Raw genomic sequence first — 19913 nt, 5'->3', positions numbered from 1 at the left:
CAATGAGCTTTAATCGATATATATATATATATAATTGACTGCAAGGCTGCAAAGATTTATAATTAATTAAAAGTATTAATTTAAAAAGTAGAATAAAAATTATTAAATTAGATTCAAATGATGTTTTAATATACACAATAATTTTTAAATCTTGCCCCAACCCTTAGCATTTTATAACTATGCGATTAGGGTTGTCAAAAAAGCTCTTTGTTCGTGAACAACTCGTGTTCAACTCGTTAAGTAAACGAGCCAATGCCAAACACGAACAGTGATATTTTTTTTTAACAAGCTGAACACGAGCTAAGTCAGGGCTCGCTTGTGTTTGGCTCGTTTACACCCCTAGTGGCAAAGTTATGTATGAGTGGTTGCGTCATTGAGGATTTGGCATGATTTAGCTCCTTGCTCTCTTCTTCTGCACTTGATTTGGTCCCCTTTCAAAAGAGTGGTAGGGCATTATTTATATAATCCATGTTGAAAATAAACACGAAATTAGAACCTCATCGAATTGCCCGGACATATTACCTTGATCAGACTGTGCTCAATGGACATTTAACTTCCTTTATAATATCATAATTGAATGATATTAGATTTGTTGGATTCATCTTGTTGACACTATCGATTTGACAATGAACTTGTGAGATTTAGATCTGTTTTACCTTACCATTAAGCATCGAAAGCTCCAAAAAATATAATTTAACTACTTGACTGTGCTTAATTTTGTTCGAATAACAGTTAGGTCATTCTCGTCGAACCGATTAATTCGATTGTAAGTTTGTTAAAATTAAAGTTATGGATCACGTTTAATCGAAATTTGAATGTGTTTTGTTCAAAAACCACCTCAAGGTCTGTCAGGTCTCGTCATTTCTGTCGGATGATGAAAATTTGTTGATTGGTATTAAATTTTTTATATATAATATTTTTTTTTAATTTTTTTCATATTTTAATTTATTATTTAAGACATTTTACTTGTATTTAGGTTTGCTAATATTTTGTTAAATATTTATTAGCATTTTTACTTGTTTTTCATCTCACTTAAAAATATCTTTTCTATTATTTAAAAAGAGGAAATACATCCTTCTATAAGTAGGACAGGAGACACACACACACAGCATACTTATGTATATCTATCTATCTATCTATCTATATATATTTATGTATTTATTTATAGATAAATTAAAGTTTTAATTTAAAATTAGATTTTTTGTTTGAATTTCTATATTTTTCTAATTAATGATTTGATATTATAATATCTAATAAAATGATTGCACAATTATTTTAAATAATATGTTTTTTACAAATTCTTGGCTGTATAATTTCATGAACTTTGTATTAAATTAAAAAAATAATAAAGTCATAAATATCAGTATTAAATCTGGATAAGAAAGATTTGAAATTACTTTTTAAAATTATTAATTTGCCATAATTTTTGTTGCTCTAGCTATTGCCTGGATATCTTGTTTAAATAAAATCTAAGTATCAGAAGATTTTTTTTTTTTTCCAAAAATAAAATAATATTTTTAATATGAAGTTATATTTGATAAGACTTTAAGGATATGTAAGCAAAAGCACAAAATAAGGTCTTTAATGCGTGCTTCAGATAGAATTAAAAGCTTTTGTACTCTATATCAAATATCTTTTTATTTTGACAATAAAAATATCTTTATATTTCATGAATTTTATATCAAGATTATGAAATAAGCACAAAATAAGATCGACATGCGGGCCGCATTTTAAGATAAGTTGTTTATCCTGAAACGCACAAACTGCCCCAAATAGATCCTATGCCGTAATGTCAGAAGCTGGAACCTACTACACCTAGAGAGCCCGTCCGAACGATATAACTGGGCTGAAGGCCCACTTTGCAACAACAGCCCATGAGACTTCAGGCCTTTCAAAAGAGAAATACCAATATAGTTATTTTATATACCCCACTTCAAGTCCCTTTACTCTCCTTTTTTACCGCCTTGCAAATTTTAAATGTCGACTTCATTTGAGAGAAGTTCAAAGCAATTAATAAGATAAAAAATAGTGTAAATTTATTATTTCTGGCATAATTTTATAATTAGCATATAGTGAAATGCATTGACTATAATCTAATGATATGTCATCAACAAATTTTTATCATGAGGCATGAATCTCAATGTATTTTGAGTAAGAAATGCTCCAAATTCAGTTTCATGATCATTCAAGTATTGATTTTAATAAATTTATATTTAAGTAAAACATCTCGACAAGATGAACTCAATGATACCCGAAAACATCTAATCTGTGCCTAACTAAGCACAAATAAATATCAAAATTTAGCATGCTTAGAGTTATGTCGATTTGTTCATTAGGAGAATCCAAATTGCCCAAGAACATTAAATTATGAGGCCGTCATGATACTCAAATATTAAAAAGTGATATATGATTAAGTGAATCAATATGAACCGTCCGATGAAGTGTTTTAGGAGATTGATCAACTTTACTAAAATGTTGATCTAATATAGTATGAAGATACTCTAATTCTACACTTGATGAGAGAAAAGAGAGAGAGCTGACTTATAAACATTAATTTTTGAAATTCGTCGACCACTAGAATGCATCACCTACCATCGGAGTTCGTCGCCTATCACAAAAAGTCATCGTCGACCACCACCTACATTTTTTTTTGTGATCGGCTAAGGTTGTCATAGCCAACAACTACAACTTCTTCAACCAACTAAGAATATTATATCCACTAGCTATGACATTTGTAGTTAATTACGACTATTATAACCTTCAACTATGACTTATATAGTCAACTAAAGCTATATAACCAAATTACTATTATACATTTGTGATAATCAGTTTCTATAATTTTATATTTCCTAACTCAAGAGAAAAGCATGTCTCTGTATTATCAATGTCCCAATGAATTATTTTAACTGCCCTAACGCCGCGTGGGTTTTTCCCTTTCGAGGGGCGTTTTATTTTTACGTAAGAAATGCAGGTGTCTCCTCCCACTATTTTTCTCTTGTGTATAAGTGTGGTAGTTTTTTGTGTAATTCTAAAATGTTAAATTATCGCTCTAGTGACATAAATTTTCTAGCACATAATAGTTTGGTGTCACATGCAGGAAATACATTTCCACCTTTTTTATGGCTAAGTGTGATGTTATCAACAACATAGCTGCCCAAACCAAAACCCACCATTTTAAGGAATAGTCTCGAAGCCAATACACCAAGCCTCTATTTCTATTTTTCTTGGCAAAGGATCCTATTTTTTACTCTTGGAAGACTATTTGCATACAATGGAATAATTTCAAAATGAGATTTCTTAACTCTTATGCCAGTCTCGACAGAACTGGTGGATCTTAAATATCACAAAATTAACCACAGATTGGACATGCTTAACTCGGGAATACTCATCCAAGGCTCCCTCCTCAACATGATCAGAAAACTAACATCCTCGATATTGCTAGCTCCACACACCTGCTTTCCTTATCAGCCTCCAAATTAACTCGCGTTGTCACTTCTACCAAAGTGGTGGTCATACCAGTAAATCAGGCGAAAAAAATTGCGTACGTCAATCGTACGCAGAGATGTGTACGTAATGGGGTACACAGGCGTTATACGGGGGTTACAAGGGGGTTACAAGCCTGTTATAACTTTCTTGTAACTTTCGTGTAACTCACATGTAAACCGCATTTTTATTTTATCCATTGGGGTTATAAGATTACAGTGGGGTTACATGGGAGGTACAACGGGGTTATAACCTCTTGTAATCCCCGTGTAACTCCCGTGTAACCCCCGTGTACCTTTTTACGTACGTAACTCCTGTGTACGCTTGACGTACGCAATTTTTTTCCGTAAATCAGGATATCAACTTATGGAAGAAATGAAAAGGCACAATCAACAGAAGTATTTTGGGTCAGTTTGTACCAAATAATTAGGATTATGTGGATAAAACTGCCACTGAGGGGCACTAAACTCAAAAGGTAGAACAAGAAAATCACCAAATCGTTTTCTCAAGTATTGTGTTACTATGTTTCCAAGAAAAAGTAAAGTCATCTTGACCTACGCCCTAAAGTTCTGAAACATAGAACATTTAAAACACCATATTTTGGACTAAATCGGTCTCAACGGAACTTGATTTAAGCTTTTCTATCAAAGCCATCAAGCAATTGCTCCAACTAAAAGCATAAGATGGGTTGAAAATTTTTAATGGATTATATTCAATCTCATCCGCACAAATTAACGTCATCGAGCCGCACTTCGACTAACAACTTAGGATAAGTAAAAAATTCTTAATGGATTACAATAGACCTCATCCATACAATTTAACGAAGTTGAGCCGTCCTTGAACAACAACCTATAATAGGCCTAATATCCAAGTTGATTTTTTTTTTTCAACCTCTTTCTTACAAGTAAATGTCGTAACACTTAGAAACATAACCTCAGATAGGTCTAAACTCTTTTGATTTCTTATTCATGGGTTACAAACTTCGAAACAAAACTTCGGATAGGTCAAAAATCCTTGAGAAATTTCTTTCAATCTCTTATTTATATTTTAACATCGTCGAGTAATAGTACTCCGACAAATATTTAATCAAATTCTAAAATCAGAGAAAATGAACTAAAGTGTGAATTTCAAATGCAACGATATTTTACATTGAGTTTGAATGTCTTCCAACAATGAGCTGAATTAGGAATGCTTAATACTGTCGACCAAAAAGCCTCTTAAGTGCAACCCACAATCTGAGAACTCTTACTCCTTAAAATTGTTGTTTTTTTTAGGTGTTTCTATGTCTGGATGTTTTCTTCTCTCAGAAATAAGCAAAACTTCAACTCATACTTTGTTCAGAATCTTAAATGTGTGCATGGCATAGCATGGGGATGTGTGTATGAGGAAAAGGTGAGTTGCCAACTCAATGAATTGATTCGAGCCAAGAAGGAGCTATTTCTATTTTGAGCTCGTTTATTAAAATGTTTTCCAAGTTCGATTCGAGCTTTAAAGATTGTTCAAGCTCAAGCTTGTTTAGAAATATGTCTTCAAGCTTATTAACGAGTTGCTCATTTAAAAAAATAAATGAATTATAATCAAGCCTTAATCAAGCTTTAATCAAGTCTTATTCAAAATTCGTACGAGCTATTTGTTGGAAAAAATAAACGAGTCATATCAAATACCACGCGTTGAGCTTAAAAATAAATATTTAAAAGATAATGTTTCGTAATCGAGCTTGTTTACGAACCATAAATGATACTGTTCATAATCTTAAATGACCCAAACATTATACTTCAAACTTGTTCATCTAGTAATCTATTACTTGTGAAAAGTGTGCATTCTCGTTCAATTAAAAAATCAAACTATCATCAATGAGCTTTAATCGAGCTGAGCCATGAGTTAGCTATCGAACGCTAATTAGTCATCAAGCCTATCTTACCTCTTCATTTTAATTCTTGCAGACAAAGCCACTGATTCCTATACAGTTAAACTTAAAATGTTACATAACTAAATATAAACTTCTAAATGTTAAATAAGTAAAAGAAAATGTTTGGAGTGCTATGATAATAAATGTCCCTTTCAAACTATACATGACTAGCTCACCATGGACCCAAAGTGACCTAGCCATATCCTAAATTTGGACTCACAAACACATCTAGTTATCAAGACATGGAATCAACCTCAAAGATACAGTAAATTCTTAAATTGCCCATGATCAGATTTCATAATTGAACCAACAAGAAACTGAGGAGATAAGGCACACGGACTAAATAAATGAATTATAGATAAAATAATTATTACATTTATGACACCCATAACGCCTTTATCATGTATAATAATCAAAATCTGCCGGTGCACGTTGAAATATGAAATTAAGTACATAATAATGCTCACCATGCAAATAAATACAAATGTTTTTTTTTTTTTTAAAAATAAAAAACACCCCACATAAAAAAAAAAAAATTTTTTTTTTTTTTTTTTTTTTTTGTATTTTCATGCATTATATTCATATAAATATTGTGAAAATAAGTCACTAATAGTAATAAAATGTTTAAAATCCAAATGTATAATATTTCGTATCTATGATAAAGACTTGAGACCATCTCATTATGATTTGGCAGGTTAACTATTATGTGCTTAGGCCTAATTGTGACTAGGCATGAATTCAAACTCAAACCAAATTTGGCTCAACTATGGATTCAAATTATATTTGGATTGAATCTTTATTAATTTTCAGTTTGATTAACTACTATTTTAATTCTTTTGAGACATAGGGTTTCGTGTTATTCGTTAGTTCATATAATATGATATTGGGGATGAACAACAAGTCTAAGTGAGTGGGAACAGGTTTATTTTTAAATAGTAGCTTTATGCACATCCTTATAGGATTATGAATCCTTTTAGGATGTAGGGTTTCCATTGCTGTATTTTTTACGTACATTCGCCACCCATTACCGTATTTTGGTGACTCTCAGGGTGTTAAAGAAAGAAAGAGAGATTGTGCCTCCTTCATCCCCCATCCCCTATTATTTACGCACATTCGCCACTCATTATTGTATTTTGGTGACTCTCAGGATGTTGAAGAAAAAAAGAGAGATTGCGTCTCCCCCATCCACCTTCGCACCCCCCACCTCGTCATCTTCCACCCTTTCATTTTTTACATTTCACCTTTATTTAGTCAAGTCTTATGTAATATCCTTCCATGTAGCTAAACTTGAAAGTTTGGTTGTTTAGCTCAGTTTGCCGATATTGGCAGGTGAGCTCAATTCAAACACTTTAATAGGTGGGTTCAATATAGTCATTTTGACATGAAGGCTCGGTTTCGCTCAGCTTACCTCAATTTTATAGCTTGGTAGCTTAACAGACTTTTTAGGTACATACACTTAGTTCTCTGATTCTCTTTTCTCTTTGATAAGAAACTTGAAAAGAATAAAATAATGAGAGACATGAAGCTATAAATTGCTTGTCCCTATAAGATAAGTGTGTATTTCATTTATCTAAGAAATAAATTTGTTGATACAAATTAAAAAATGAGTGGTGTATATGTACTAATCATTCATATATATAGAGGCTTTTAGCACTTCTATAGGGTATTATTCCGAGAGCACTTTGGCTATACCTTCAGGATTTTGTCGTGCAGGCATTACGACTCACTTTTAGATAATTTATAATTAACTTGACTATTTTATAGGGAGAGTTCCCCGAGTAATGGTAGTGAAAAAAAAAAATATTCTTCTTTTTTATGTAACTAGATGGATTGTTCACTTATAATGTAACTCAACTATAAAGAAACTAAAGTGGTTTCATTAAATTCATCATATCCTTCAATTGGGGGCACTTTGGCTACACCTATATGGAGTAGTCACTGAAGTTTTTCAATTTTAGCTACGATGAGATCTCATGGCCTTCAATCTATAGGCTAATTGACTTCATTCTTTATTCTACTGAGTAATATTTTAGAAAGATTTATTCTAAATTTTTTGGGATGAGTAGGATCTAAAGGTAAGGATGATATTTCTTTCACTCTTAGGAGATTTTCTTAATGGGGCCAAGTTCCTCAATGAATCAAAAATATTTTGTAAAATGAAAGCAATATTGAAAAATTATATAGAGAACTAATTAGTAAAAAATTTTAAAGAATGTAAATTGAAAATTTAAGAATAGAATATTTTATCTCATCCATTGAAAATTCATATAGTATGGATTTTGTTGTCCTTCTTAAGATGTCTACATGTAACTTTAGATTTAAGAAATACTTTCACGGTCACTACAATATTTTGGATGCCAAATCCTTTTAGGAGTAGGGTCATGTAATGTTTGTAGGTTATGCGTAAATCCTAATAGCATTGAGCAGAAGAAGAATAAAAAGATAGAGAGAGAAAGAAAAAATTCTTTTTAAAAGTACACAATTCTCATATCAACATTCGTTCAATAAGATCATAAATAGACTCCCTAGATTTCTGTGTCACTTATTTATATATTAGGCATTGATAGAGGGGGACAAAGCAGCTTATATATTAGGCATTGATAGACTCTCTAGGTTAGTTGTTCGCAACTTCATTATAGAAAAGGGATCTAGCTCCTTGCTAAAATCCGTTAAGAAGATTATTGGCCAGAAAGTTAAAACCAATTGAGAGAGTGAGGGTGAAAGAATCCTCTAATTCAGTTCATAGTATTTTGAAGAGGGCTCTGCCCAAGGCTAATGAGGAATAATAGGCTTAAGAGGTTGATCTCCTGATAAATCCCTTTTGAAGCTTACCTTCAGCCGACTATTTCAGATATCCCTCTCCTGCTTGATTCTTAATGAGTCAGGGTGGATGCCCCTTTGTCTGATGGAACGTTGTCAGCAGGCGAATTCTCACCTTGTGACGTTGATGGCATAGCGTGGTCTGAAGTGAATCAGATCTCGGGTAAAATTGTTCTTTCTCTCTCCTTCCTTTTCCCTTCGTCTTATGCTTGCTAATGATTTTTCTTTTCATAGATGGGGGTTCTTGTGTTGGGCGATTGATAGTTGGCATTAGTAACATGATCCAATCTCACAACAGTGTTAGTTTTGAAGGGGTTGGCCAGTGAAGTGGGTGTGATTTGCCAAGAGGAAGGTAAAGGCTGATGGTAGGCTAGATTAAATTAGATAAAGAGTGACGACGGCAAAAGGAGGACTCACTACTGTGGCGGGTGGTGAAATTAGTTGAGTAGGTGAGGAGTTAGCTCTTAACACTCATGTTATTGTGGTCGCATTTTAAAGGATCCTACCCAGAGAAGTGATCTTTACCACTGGGAGACGTAAGGTCCTTGCTAACCATAAATTTTATCTTACGGATGCAACCCCTTTCGGTTGGTGAAGAGTTGGGGGGCCGTCCAGGTTATCTGCGAGAAGTTCAAACAAGAGCGGCTCCATAGGAGGAGTGAGGAAAAAGATAGCTGCTCCTAATTGAGGAACATCATTTCTTAATCTTCCTACTAGGAATGAGATTAATCTGCCTGTGATTTTTAAAAAAATTGGGCATGAGATTGATCCCGGAGGAAGGACCTCTGTGACCCGTCGCCATGAAGGCAAAGAGCCACTTGCTAAATTTGCCCCCTTGCCTAACTGGGGGTTTCCTTCTGAGTTGGATTCTTTTCCAGGTCTGTGGGGTGAAGATCTGGAATTCACCTGATGGTCTCTTTACTATAATCGATTGATCGATTGACTGATACTTTGATTCTCCATCTACTGAGAATTACCCTCTTGCGCTTTTGGAGACCATCTGGTCGTTGGCATTTGTGAGGTCTCTGTGTGAGTTGGAGCGGCCTGAATTATTTAAGATGAGTGACTGATACAACTTGAAAGTATTGGAGGTCTCACATCTTAAATCGATGGCTTGGGACATCGTCAAGACTAAGTGGGTTGCTTTCGTAAAGTAAGCCAAGGTCTTGGTTGGGCTAACCAAGGAGGCGGAGGGGCAAGCCAAGTTAGCTAAGGAAATGTTTGTTGGGATTGTAGAGGAACTTTCATTAGTTTCCAAATTATTTTCATTCATCGTTGAAGAAAACCATAATTTAAGAGAATGAATGGTGATTATGAAGACATAGGAAGAGTTCTTTTCCTTACTTCTACCCCACCCCATGCTGATGAAGCCTTTTGACGAACAACGTCATATTAGGAGCTTAACAATGATTGATCGTTTCATCTGATCGAGCTTGGTTGATACATAATATTCTAAATTCCGAGAATTTGCAACCTTATTTCCAATTTCGAAGGGTCATCTTGGGATGACCCGGATGTTGGAAATGAACAGAATTTCTCCAGGCAGCCTCCTGAAGCATAAACACTTCTTTTGAAAATTGTATTCCTTATTTATTATTATTTAATTTTTTTAAGGTTTTATATAGATGCCAATTTCTTTCAACTGCTAAGAGAGTAGGTGTTTTTGTAAACAAAAGATTTTGTGGTTGCATATTTCTTTTGTAATGACAAGAAGCAGCTCGATTGTTTTTTATTTGTATTTCTATGCATTTTTGGTTTGTACACTTGTAGTCATTGTCGCTTCAAAAAAGTTTGTCACCTAGGCTCTGTGGCAAAGTGATTAACGCCTTGTTTTATTGTTGTTTACCAATATTAGGATGAGAATTCTCTCCAAGGGTTTAGCCAGCTAGACCATTCTTGGCGCTACAGCCTATCTGATATTTGGTGAGTCTGTCAGTCTTTGATTTGTGCTCAGTCGGGCAAGCTTGGCACTACTTATGACTGCCTTCATTCTCCATATTGGAATAGACAATCTTGACCCCATGGTCTATCGATCTTTGATATGAGCTCAGTCGTGTGATCTTAGCGCCATGGATGGTTTTCATCATTGCCCGAGTTAGATCGGGCGAAATTTGCGCTATGATCTATCTGTCTTTGATATGCGCTTAGCTGGGCAATATTGGAGCCATAACTGGCTCTTCATTCCCTAGGTTGGACCGAGCAATCTAGGAGCCTCAGTCAACAGTCTTTGATATGCGCTCAACTGGGCAATCTTGTTGCCACGACTGACTGTCTTCATTTCTCGGGTTGGACCAGGAGGCCTTGGCGCCATGGCCTGCTGATCTTTGATATGCACTCAGCCTAACGATCTTGGTGCAACGGGTGACTATTCTTCATTTCCTGGGTTGGACCAGGGGATCTTGGCACTGTGATTTCCCGGTCTTTAATTTACGCTCAATTGGGTCATCTTAGCGTCACAGTTGAATGTCTTCATACCTAGGTTGGACTGGGAGATCTTGGCATCATGGTCTACAAATATTTGATATGTGTTCGGTTGGGCAATCTTGGTGCAACGACTGACTGTTCTTCATTCCCCGGGTTGGACCAGACAATCCTGACACCACAATCTACCAGTCTTTGATATGCGCTCAATCGGATGATCTTTGTGCCATGACTAGCTTCTCTTCATTCCCTGAGTTAGATCGGGCGATCTTGGTGCCATGGGCTGCCTATCTTTGATATGCGCTTAGCCGGTAAATCATGGCACCACAGCTAGTTGTCTCCATTCCTCAAATTCTTTTTTGACCTGAAAGTTTTTATTTTTGGTTTGTGTGGCGCACATACACAATTTTAGTTGAATATTAAATAAAAGCTTTATTTACATCTCTAACAAGATGAGGAAATAAATTTTCATCCAAGACTTTTTAGGCAGAAGGTACAGAAGTGGATGAAAGAGAAAATTTTTTTTCGGATAAGCCATCCGTACCATCGATCAACTCCTTCTAGGAGTCACGCATGGTGCGCCTGTTCCTCCATGGATCGCTAGGACTACTTCGATGATGTGGACGACATTTGTTTGGACGGGTCCAAGTGGGGCCTCCAACGCCGACATTATCCCTTGTCTCTGACTCGAGTGTCCCCCGAGCCACGAACTCCTTTAGTTTATTCGCCTTGATCAGCTTCTCAATGAAACTCCAAAGGTGTGTGCATTCCTTCGTGTCGTGATCGTAATTTCAGTGGTACTTGCAGTACTTCCTTGCGTCTCGGAGAAAACGTCTGACACTCATTGACACAGGCTACTTGAAGTACTCTTTGTTCTGGATGGCGTTCATGATTTCCGCCATCGATACCCTCAAATGGGTAGCCTGCAAACCATCTTGATCTTCGTACGGCTGTTCATATCGCATTATGAGTCTCTCATTGTACCGGGTTGACCAAGGGTCTCATTTCATTACTCTGCCACCATGTCGGTCGCATCGTTTGGCCTTTTCGCCATTGCAAGAGGGTTGGTCGTCTTTGAAATGACGTCAGATGGGAGGTCAGCATTCTTCCTTTGTTTTCAACACGCCTCTTAGGGGACCCTTTTTTAAGCATGACACCCTTTTCATTCTTGTTTAGCGGTACTCTCCTCTATTAGCATAAGCTTGTTAGCCCTTTCCAACAGCTCAGCCAAATCATGGGGTTTGTTGATACTGAGGTTGTAGGAAAATCTTTCGGTCCTCAAGGCTTGCTTCAAGGTGGCTACATAAACATCTACTTTGAGGTCTTTCACCTCCAACATTTCCCTCTAAAAACATACAATGAACCCCCGCAGAGTCTCCTGCTCACCTTCCCAGAGCTGCCATAGGGAGTGCACGCTCTTCGTGGGTTTCTTGACATTGGCAAATTGTGCCAAGAGCAACTTCTTGAAATTAGCAAAGCTGTTGATGCTCCTAGCCAAAAGAGTGTGGAACCACCTCAAGGGTGACGTCCTTAAAGCGGTGAAAAATAGACGTCACTTGAACACGTCTGAGATCTTGAGCCGCTATACAACTGATTCAAATGTGGCGATGTGGTTGTTGGAGTTTGATCATCCCCTATAAGCTTCCAAGAACATAAATTTAAACTATTTTAGGGACTCTACTCTAGAGATTTTGAGGAAGACTCCGACTGGCACGGGGCTTCAATACGTTCAGTGCATCGCTTTCCCACTTGCACTGATCCAACACTATATTGGTACTGTGAGTCACCGGCCACCTTGTGATAGTGGTTTTCCCTACTAGCGTCATGCATCGACGCCACCTCCTATTGCCAGTTTTTCTCTTGCAGGGAATGGTTTCCCGCCATGGCTACAACTACCCTTAAAACCTCGACGATCAGGCCCGTCACTTGATCCATAATTTAAGTCTTCATCTCTTGCATTCTTCTTTGCATGCGTTCTTTCATGTCATCTCGTGGGGGTTCGGAGTTGGCCACCGCTCTTTGGTTACTACTCTCCCTCTGTGATCATTATGCTCTTCTTGTTGATGACATAGCTCCACACTCACAACAATTTTCATGATGTTGAATCTAAATCTGCCCGAGAGAACTGCCTAAAGAATGGAGTGTTAGGGGATGAGAGGGAGCAATAACACAGTAAAAGAATAGTAAATTTGCGTAATGTTTATTCATGAAATGAACTCCCTATTTTAGGAATGAGCCCTTATACATTTACACGTTGTACGGTGGGGGGGGGGGGGGTTAGCACTCAATTCTTATATATTACATATTTAACATCTAAACTTTTTTTTTTTTTTTTTTTTTGCATACAAACCACTCAACTCTTATGTATTACATATCTAACACCTAACCTTCATATTTTTCGTACATTCCACTCAATTCTTATGTATTACATATCTAACACATAAACTTCAATTTTTGCATTCAAACCACTCAACTCTTATGTATTACATATCTAACACCTAACCTTCATATTTTTCATACATTCCACTCAATTCTTATGTATTACATATCTAACACATAAACTTCAATTTTTGCATTCAAACCACTCAATTCTTTTGTAAGATATATCTAACATAAATTCCACAAAAATATAAATGGGGAATACCTTAAACTAAGAAAGGAAGTTTACCTAGCTTAGACATAAGATCGAAAGAATACTCGCCCGAGCCACTAAATCGCCGGTGCGAACGCCCCCAAAGTTGTTGTATGTTTGGTAGAGAAAAGACGTAGCCGGAGCTGCAACTTAAAAAGAAAAACCGAGCAATAGAAGTGAAAATGAGGCTAGCAAGCATAATAATATAATTTTAGGGCATGTGTGTCGGCTTTCACGTCGGAATTTTCCGATGCAATAACGTTAGCGTTAACCTTATCGTAGAAATAATACGTTCAACTCAAAAGTCGACACAAAAGGTTTGCATCGGTAAGTATCGGCGTACTACTGACGCTAAAGCATCCATAATAAGCTTCACCTTAAATCATACGTAAATTCGACTCAAACTTTGTGTCCGAAATTTTCTGAGGCTAAAACAAATGCTAATAGGGAGCATTCGTGTAGTGTTTGATGGCTTAATGTTTGTATAACCCACTTTATTTCATGATTTGATATTATTATTAACTTGCTATTTTTTTATTTTGCTCAATTTGCTATTTTTTTTTATTTTATTAGAATATTAATCTGTCATTACACTTTGATACTTATTCATTTACAGAATTCTTTATGTTTCAAAATGACTAGAGGCTTATTTGTTATCTAATGGATAAAAAAGCTTCTTAAAACTCGGTTGCTCAACTTTAAGCCTTAGGCTACGGGTGACAATTGTGACAACTTGAGTTAAGATTTGATCAACTTGGCAGATTGTGGAATAAAGAGATAGGAACTTTAAGAGTGACGAGGAAATTCTAACAAACCCCACACGCTAACTCGGGTTAGGAAAAGGCCTCCAAAGAAATTATTGCATCAGGACATTAGCTTGCATCACGACACCTCATGCAAATTTGCATCAAATGTCCAATAATAGGGGGTCACGTGACAATTTGGGCTCATTGACATACACGGGCCCGGATTGCCACGTGGCACCCTGTTATTGGACAGCTGATGCAATTTACATCGGTGTCCTCATAAAATAATTGTTCCTGCCACAAAAGAGTGAAGAGGAAGCTTAAGCTGAAGTGCCTTTTTTGAACAGAACGGCAGAGAACCCCACCCACTTCTCTTCATCATTGAAAGGCTGCCAATTCTTCTTTTCTTATTTATGGACGCAGAAAAAGGAAAGCATTCTACTCGAACAAATTCCATGATTCATAACCTTTAAAGATACTCGGGTTATGTAATAGAAAAATGTAAAGTTTTGGTTATCTCACATCACAGTCTCCCACCATTGCTTGAACATCCAAGTTCGAGCATCGTTGATTCAAGCTTCATCTGAAGAAGCATTCCCGTTCAACAAATCTGATTTAAAAGCCACATCTGATGAACCGGAAAAATTTATCCTTTTTTTACAATGCAACATTCAAAGACATTCTAAAAACTCTCCTGCGCCAAACTAAAATTTTTCCGGGCAGCGGCGTTCAGTGCAACCCCAATGGAAGTTCAGTGCGTTCTCCAATAAAGCCTTCGTTTACGGGAATATACATACATACCACGCAATTCCTATGTGCATACATATCTAACACCTAAACTTCATATCACATAAAATATACCACTGTTTTAGCTTTTTTAAAGTGAAATGCCCTTTTTCATGCACGAGTAAAATGTCAAATATGTAAAAATTGATGCTTAGGTGTTTGATATGTAAATACATAAAAATTGAGGAGCATGTTAACGTTCGTAAACAGCTCATATTTGGTTAGGTAACCTGTCAACTCATGAACTAAACAAGCCCAAACTTGCATCTTGGTCCTAATCATGTCCAACTCCATAAAAAATGAGAAATTTTCACAAACTTATGGTGAATTTACATACACACCGCACAATTCTTATCACTTGCATGTCTAACATCTGAACTGTCATATTTACATGCATAAAACTCAAATTTGTAAGATCATTACTAACTTTCTAAAAGTGAAATACATCTTTCCATGCTCCATTTCATGACACCAAACTGGTATAATTGCAAATATCAAACCTTTGCCATTTTATATGCAAATACATAAGATTTGAGGCATGCATGCAAATTTTCTAATTATTAACTTCAACAATCTCAAAACTCAATTCCAGTCAAACTCTATAATCAGATCCTTACATTGATGTGAGTCTACATAATCCAACACTAACAGTTCTTAATTTTTAATTAATCTAATATGTAATTAAAGAATTATTATCTCGCCATCATCTTAACAAAAATTGTCGGTGAGCTCGTGTTTTAATAGCCACATATTAATTTGCCTGTGGTATCATTATTAAGCCATATAATATTATATCCTCGCTGGAATCGGCAGCTTGGAAGAAATGGACAAATAGGACCTCTTGTCACAGTAGTCATGAAAACTGCATGTGGGCGCAATGCTTACCTAACACTCTTAACCACAGTTGGCAAATGAGTTGTATAAAATATAAACACACAGAATCCAAAGCAAATCCCAAAACATATAAATAATACAAAAGAGGAAATTGAAGAGCTGAAATTGACCAAATAGGAAGAAAAACAGGAGAAAATTTCAACAAAATCAGCATAGGTACAGCTAATGCCTTGTGTATAAAGGTTCTTCTGATTTTCTATTTGCTGATCAGATCATTAGAAGGCTAATCTCTTCAAAAACACTTCAAAGTTTGATTAATCTATATGGTCTGGATCCAGAAGCAAACAATATGCGACGTCATACATCATCATTGTTATAAGATGCAGCACACAATTCTTATGTATTTACATATCTCACACCTGAACTTTCATATTTACATATATAGCACTTATTATTTTAAGCTTATGCATGAAAATGTTTTCATAAAGAAAAATCATAATAGCGTAATTTTTTATGTGATATTAAGGATTTGTGTTATGATATTAGATTTGTATTAAACTGTGCGCAAATGGGCGTGGAAATTTGTTTCAAGAGAAAAAGTTATCGAAATCAAATCAAAAATTTCAACCCATTCTACAAACATGCTTGGCTTGGCTTCATATTACAATGAATGAATTAGATTCATTCTTGGAACCCAATTCAGATTGATCAAGATTAGACCGTTAAAAGCCATAATAAAAAAGTTAAAGCTAAGTACATTAACCTCTCCTTTGGGCTTGCATTGATGGAGCTTCACACAAGGTACAAATACACTTTGTATTTATCCATACAAAATAGTCCTCCGTCTAACAAAAAAAAGTTAAAGCTACAAGGAAGAAGACAACGGTCTCTCCCTCTCAAGGACCTACCACCACACTACACAATTATTGCACCCACAACTCTTATAGGGACACCAAGGCAAAGGCTGGAAAGAGGGCCTAAAGGACAAAATTATTAATAAAAAGGGGCATTTACATACATAGCACATAATTCTAATGTATTTACATATCTCGCGCCTAAACTTTCATATTTACATGCATAGCACTCAAATATTTAATATCACATAAAAAATAGCACTATTACTGGTTTTTTAAAGTGAAATACACCTTTTCCTGCATAATTATAAACCACCAAAGTGCTATGTATGTAAATATAAAAGTTTAGGTGTGAGATATGCAAATACAAAAGAGTTGTGTGCTAGATATTTAAATTTCCCTAACAATAATAATAGCCGAAAATTGTCTGCAACCTACTCTTTTTTATATTATATCAATGTAAAGGACCTTCTCAGCTCATCAGAGAGTCCAAACGGTCAAATAACTAATCTTAAACATTATAAAAGAATCTAATACAATTAAGAAAAAAAAAACAGTATATCTTAATATAACAAAGAAGGTAGAGAACAAGAGGAGCATAGACCCTCAAAAGAACAAATTTGCTGGAGAAGGTCATGTACAACAACAAGATAAAACACTTTAACCAGAACCATACCTCTACAATAATGGTGACCAATGGCTTCCTAGGTTTTCAATTCTCCTTCTTTAACAAGCTCATTCTTGAATCTGTTCAAATTTCCATTTCTCCCAAGAGAGCAACAACAAAAGAATGCTGAAAACATCTTTCAATCTCAGGTTGTTTTAGAATGCTGAAAATATCTTTCAATCTCAGGTTGTTTTATCATTAACACGAAGGTGACCGATTGTTTGCTCCTCAAATCTCTTGATTTCGTCGGAGAGGCGTTTCATGTTGTCATCGTAAACATATGGTATCTTCTCGTACCAAGTCACATTGCCTTTCACAGGCATCTGTATGAATTCTCGACACGGCTCCCCTAAGACATTGATGGAGTTGTGGTAGTGATAGTACCGGATTATGGATTCGGTTTTGTGTGTAGTTGGTCCGATGACATTCTCAGACATGTGAACTCCAGTGGCAAAAGCATTTTTCGCTTGGATCGCGTATTTTCTATCTCTTCTCACACCGGTGATTGAATTCCTGAATACTAGCTTCTCAAATCCCCATTCCCTGAAACCAAATAATAGAAGGATTCAGAGGAAATCAAAGAGTGAGGTAGCTAATATATATGTTTTTTAACAGTATCAGTAACTCTTTTTCTTTGCTGCAATGGTAAACTAAACAATCATTACTATGTGTAAGCACAAAAAACTCTTTAGAAATATTAACAAAGAAGAAGAGTCGCCAAGAGAAACTTGTCCATATCTCTAATACAAAGTTTTAGATGGTCTAATTTACAAATCAGCAACCTAAGAAACAACACAAAGAAGTTACAATTCAGTAGCATCACATATGATTCAAACGATACACTGGTAAAATTACCAAATGCTTGCTGGAAAAATACTGAAGAAAAGAGCAAAAAGCCAGTTTTTAAAGATTTCAAGTGCCAAAAACCAAACCCACCATGCCATCCCAACAATCAGATTCTCACATCTTCTACAGCTCATTTGGTTGCTTGAAGGCAGAAATCATGCTTAAAGAAATAATTGAAGTTCTTAAATCCAACTGGGGTAAGAAGTAGTTGATTTCAAACTCTACAAATCTTCTCAAAACTGCCTCAAAAATGAGAATTTAGTTTTCGAATCAAACAACAACATTTTCATTAAAAAAAAATTTTAAATTTACCAAAAAACCAAATGATCCCTCGAGAAAAATCAAAGCAAGTCAAGCTAATAAACAAAACAAAGAGCAAACCTAATCCAGGAAAAAAAGATCTCATCACACCTGGAGTAATCCTTGCCGGGATCCTTCACACACAGAGCATTCGACATAGGATTCTGCTCAATAGTAAACTGCGTATAATTCGAAAGCTCACCAAGCACTTCCTGCAGTGTCCTCCCATCCGGCAAATAAATATACTCATCCACATCGAAGTAAAAGGTCCAAGTCGCCGCATGCCGATACCTATGAAGACAGTCATTCACCACCAAGAACTGATTATAATAATACCCATCATACTCATCCTGTGCTCTAATATCCTGTATCGTCGCCCTCCCAAGCTTCACCCACGGATCAAGCACCGCTCTAACCGCAGGGCTCACGCCGCCGGCATCATGGAACACAAAATGCGATTTTGGACCGAAGAAGTGCGCGTGGTAAGCCATCCATTCCCGAATCCTGCTGGAGCTCAAGTTCCCATACAGAGATGAACCGCAGTAGAGATAGTCGTACTTGTAGGGAGGGCTGAAAAGGGATTTGTTGTAGGAACCGGGAGGTTCTTCGAGTGCAAGAAATTTCTCGTAGCGGCGGGGAGAGGGGGAATAGTAGGCATTAACAAAGAGCTTTCCACCGGTGTTGTCGGCGTTGGGGATGAACGGAAAAGTGCAGTTGACGACGACGACGGTGTAAACGCGGCCGTAGCCCCAATCGGGGAGGATCTTGTAAGCTTTGGTGCGAATGGGGGAGGAGTTGGAGTTGGGAACCCACTCGCATTTGAACCAGGGCTTACCAAAGACGTGGGTGGGTTTGGAAGCGAGGCCGACAATGGCGAAGGTGGTGGGGCCTCCTCGGTAAGCACCCATCAGGACGAAGAGGGAGGCGGCGTTGCCGTAGGAGCGAAAAGTGCGCAGATTGGGGTCGGTGATGAGGCTGGAGCGAGAGCTGGTACTGGGAGTTGAGGCATTACGAGAAGAAAAAGATTCGATTTTTTGCTTGAGGAAAGGGGAGGAGGAGGAGTTGGGGAGGAGAGTTGAGGTAATGGGAGAAGAAAAAGATGCGAATTTTTGCCTGAGGTTAGAGGTAGATGAAGAGGGGGAATTAGGGATGGGACAAGGGGAAGAAGAGAAGAGGGATTCGTAGGGTTGGAGTTGCCAAATGGCCATGATGAGGGTTATGACGACGAGGGTGGCGACGAAGGGTTTGGCGTCGAGGCAGGGGAAGAAAAGCGGTGAGGGGGAAGCCGGCATAGCAGCTCCTCCGCCGCCGCTGCAGTCCTTCCTCATTAGGTTCTTCTTGCCGTGTTGCTCACACTCTCTTTCGATATGCCGACTTACTGTGGTTCAGAAAATTCTGAGTTCGATAAGAGTGAATCGGTAGAGATGAGTGGGTTATGGGTGTAACGGGGAAAAAATGTTCCGCAGAGGAGAGAGAAGCGGTGGGCATCGGGTTTTAGGAGAGAAAAATGGAATGCTATCTTTAACGGCTGTAAAGCCTGCAACATTAGCAAGTGCATGTATTTTGGTTTTACGTAAATGCGCAGTTATTTCTTTAATAGCCAAGGAGAAAACAG

General features: G+C 36.8%; 1 protein-coding gene across 1 annotated transcript; it reads right to left on the bottom strand.

Annotated features, from left to right (window-relative positions):
* Positions 1-17031: 17031 nt before the first annotated feature.
* Positions 17032-19698, bottom strand: LOC110024037 (galactan beta-1,4-galactosyltransferase GALS1). The gene is made up of 2 exons (XM_020723753.1): positions 18410-19698; positions 17032-17695 (listed from the first exon to the last, which is right to left on the bottom strand). The coding sequence occupies exons 1-2, from the start codon at positions 19624-19626 to the stop codon at positions 17335-17337; spliced, it is 1578 nt and encodes a 525-aa protein (XP_020579412.1). The 5' UTR covers positions 19627-19698; the 3' UTR covers positions 17032-17334.
* Between the last annotated feature and the right edge of the window lie 215 nt (positions 19699-19913).

The sequence above is a fragment of the Phalaenopsis equestris genome, unplaced genomic scaffold (assembly GCF_001263595.1).
Source record: "Phalaenopsis equestris unplaced genomic scaffold, ASM126359v1 Scaffold000240, whole genome shotgun sequence".
Classification (NCBI taxonomy): Eukaryota; Viridiplantae; Streptophyta; class Magnoliopsida; order Asparagales; family Orchidaceae; genus Phalaenopsis; species Phalaenopsis equestris.
This window is presented reverse-complemented; position numbering and strand designations above follow the sequence as displayed.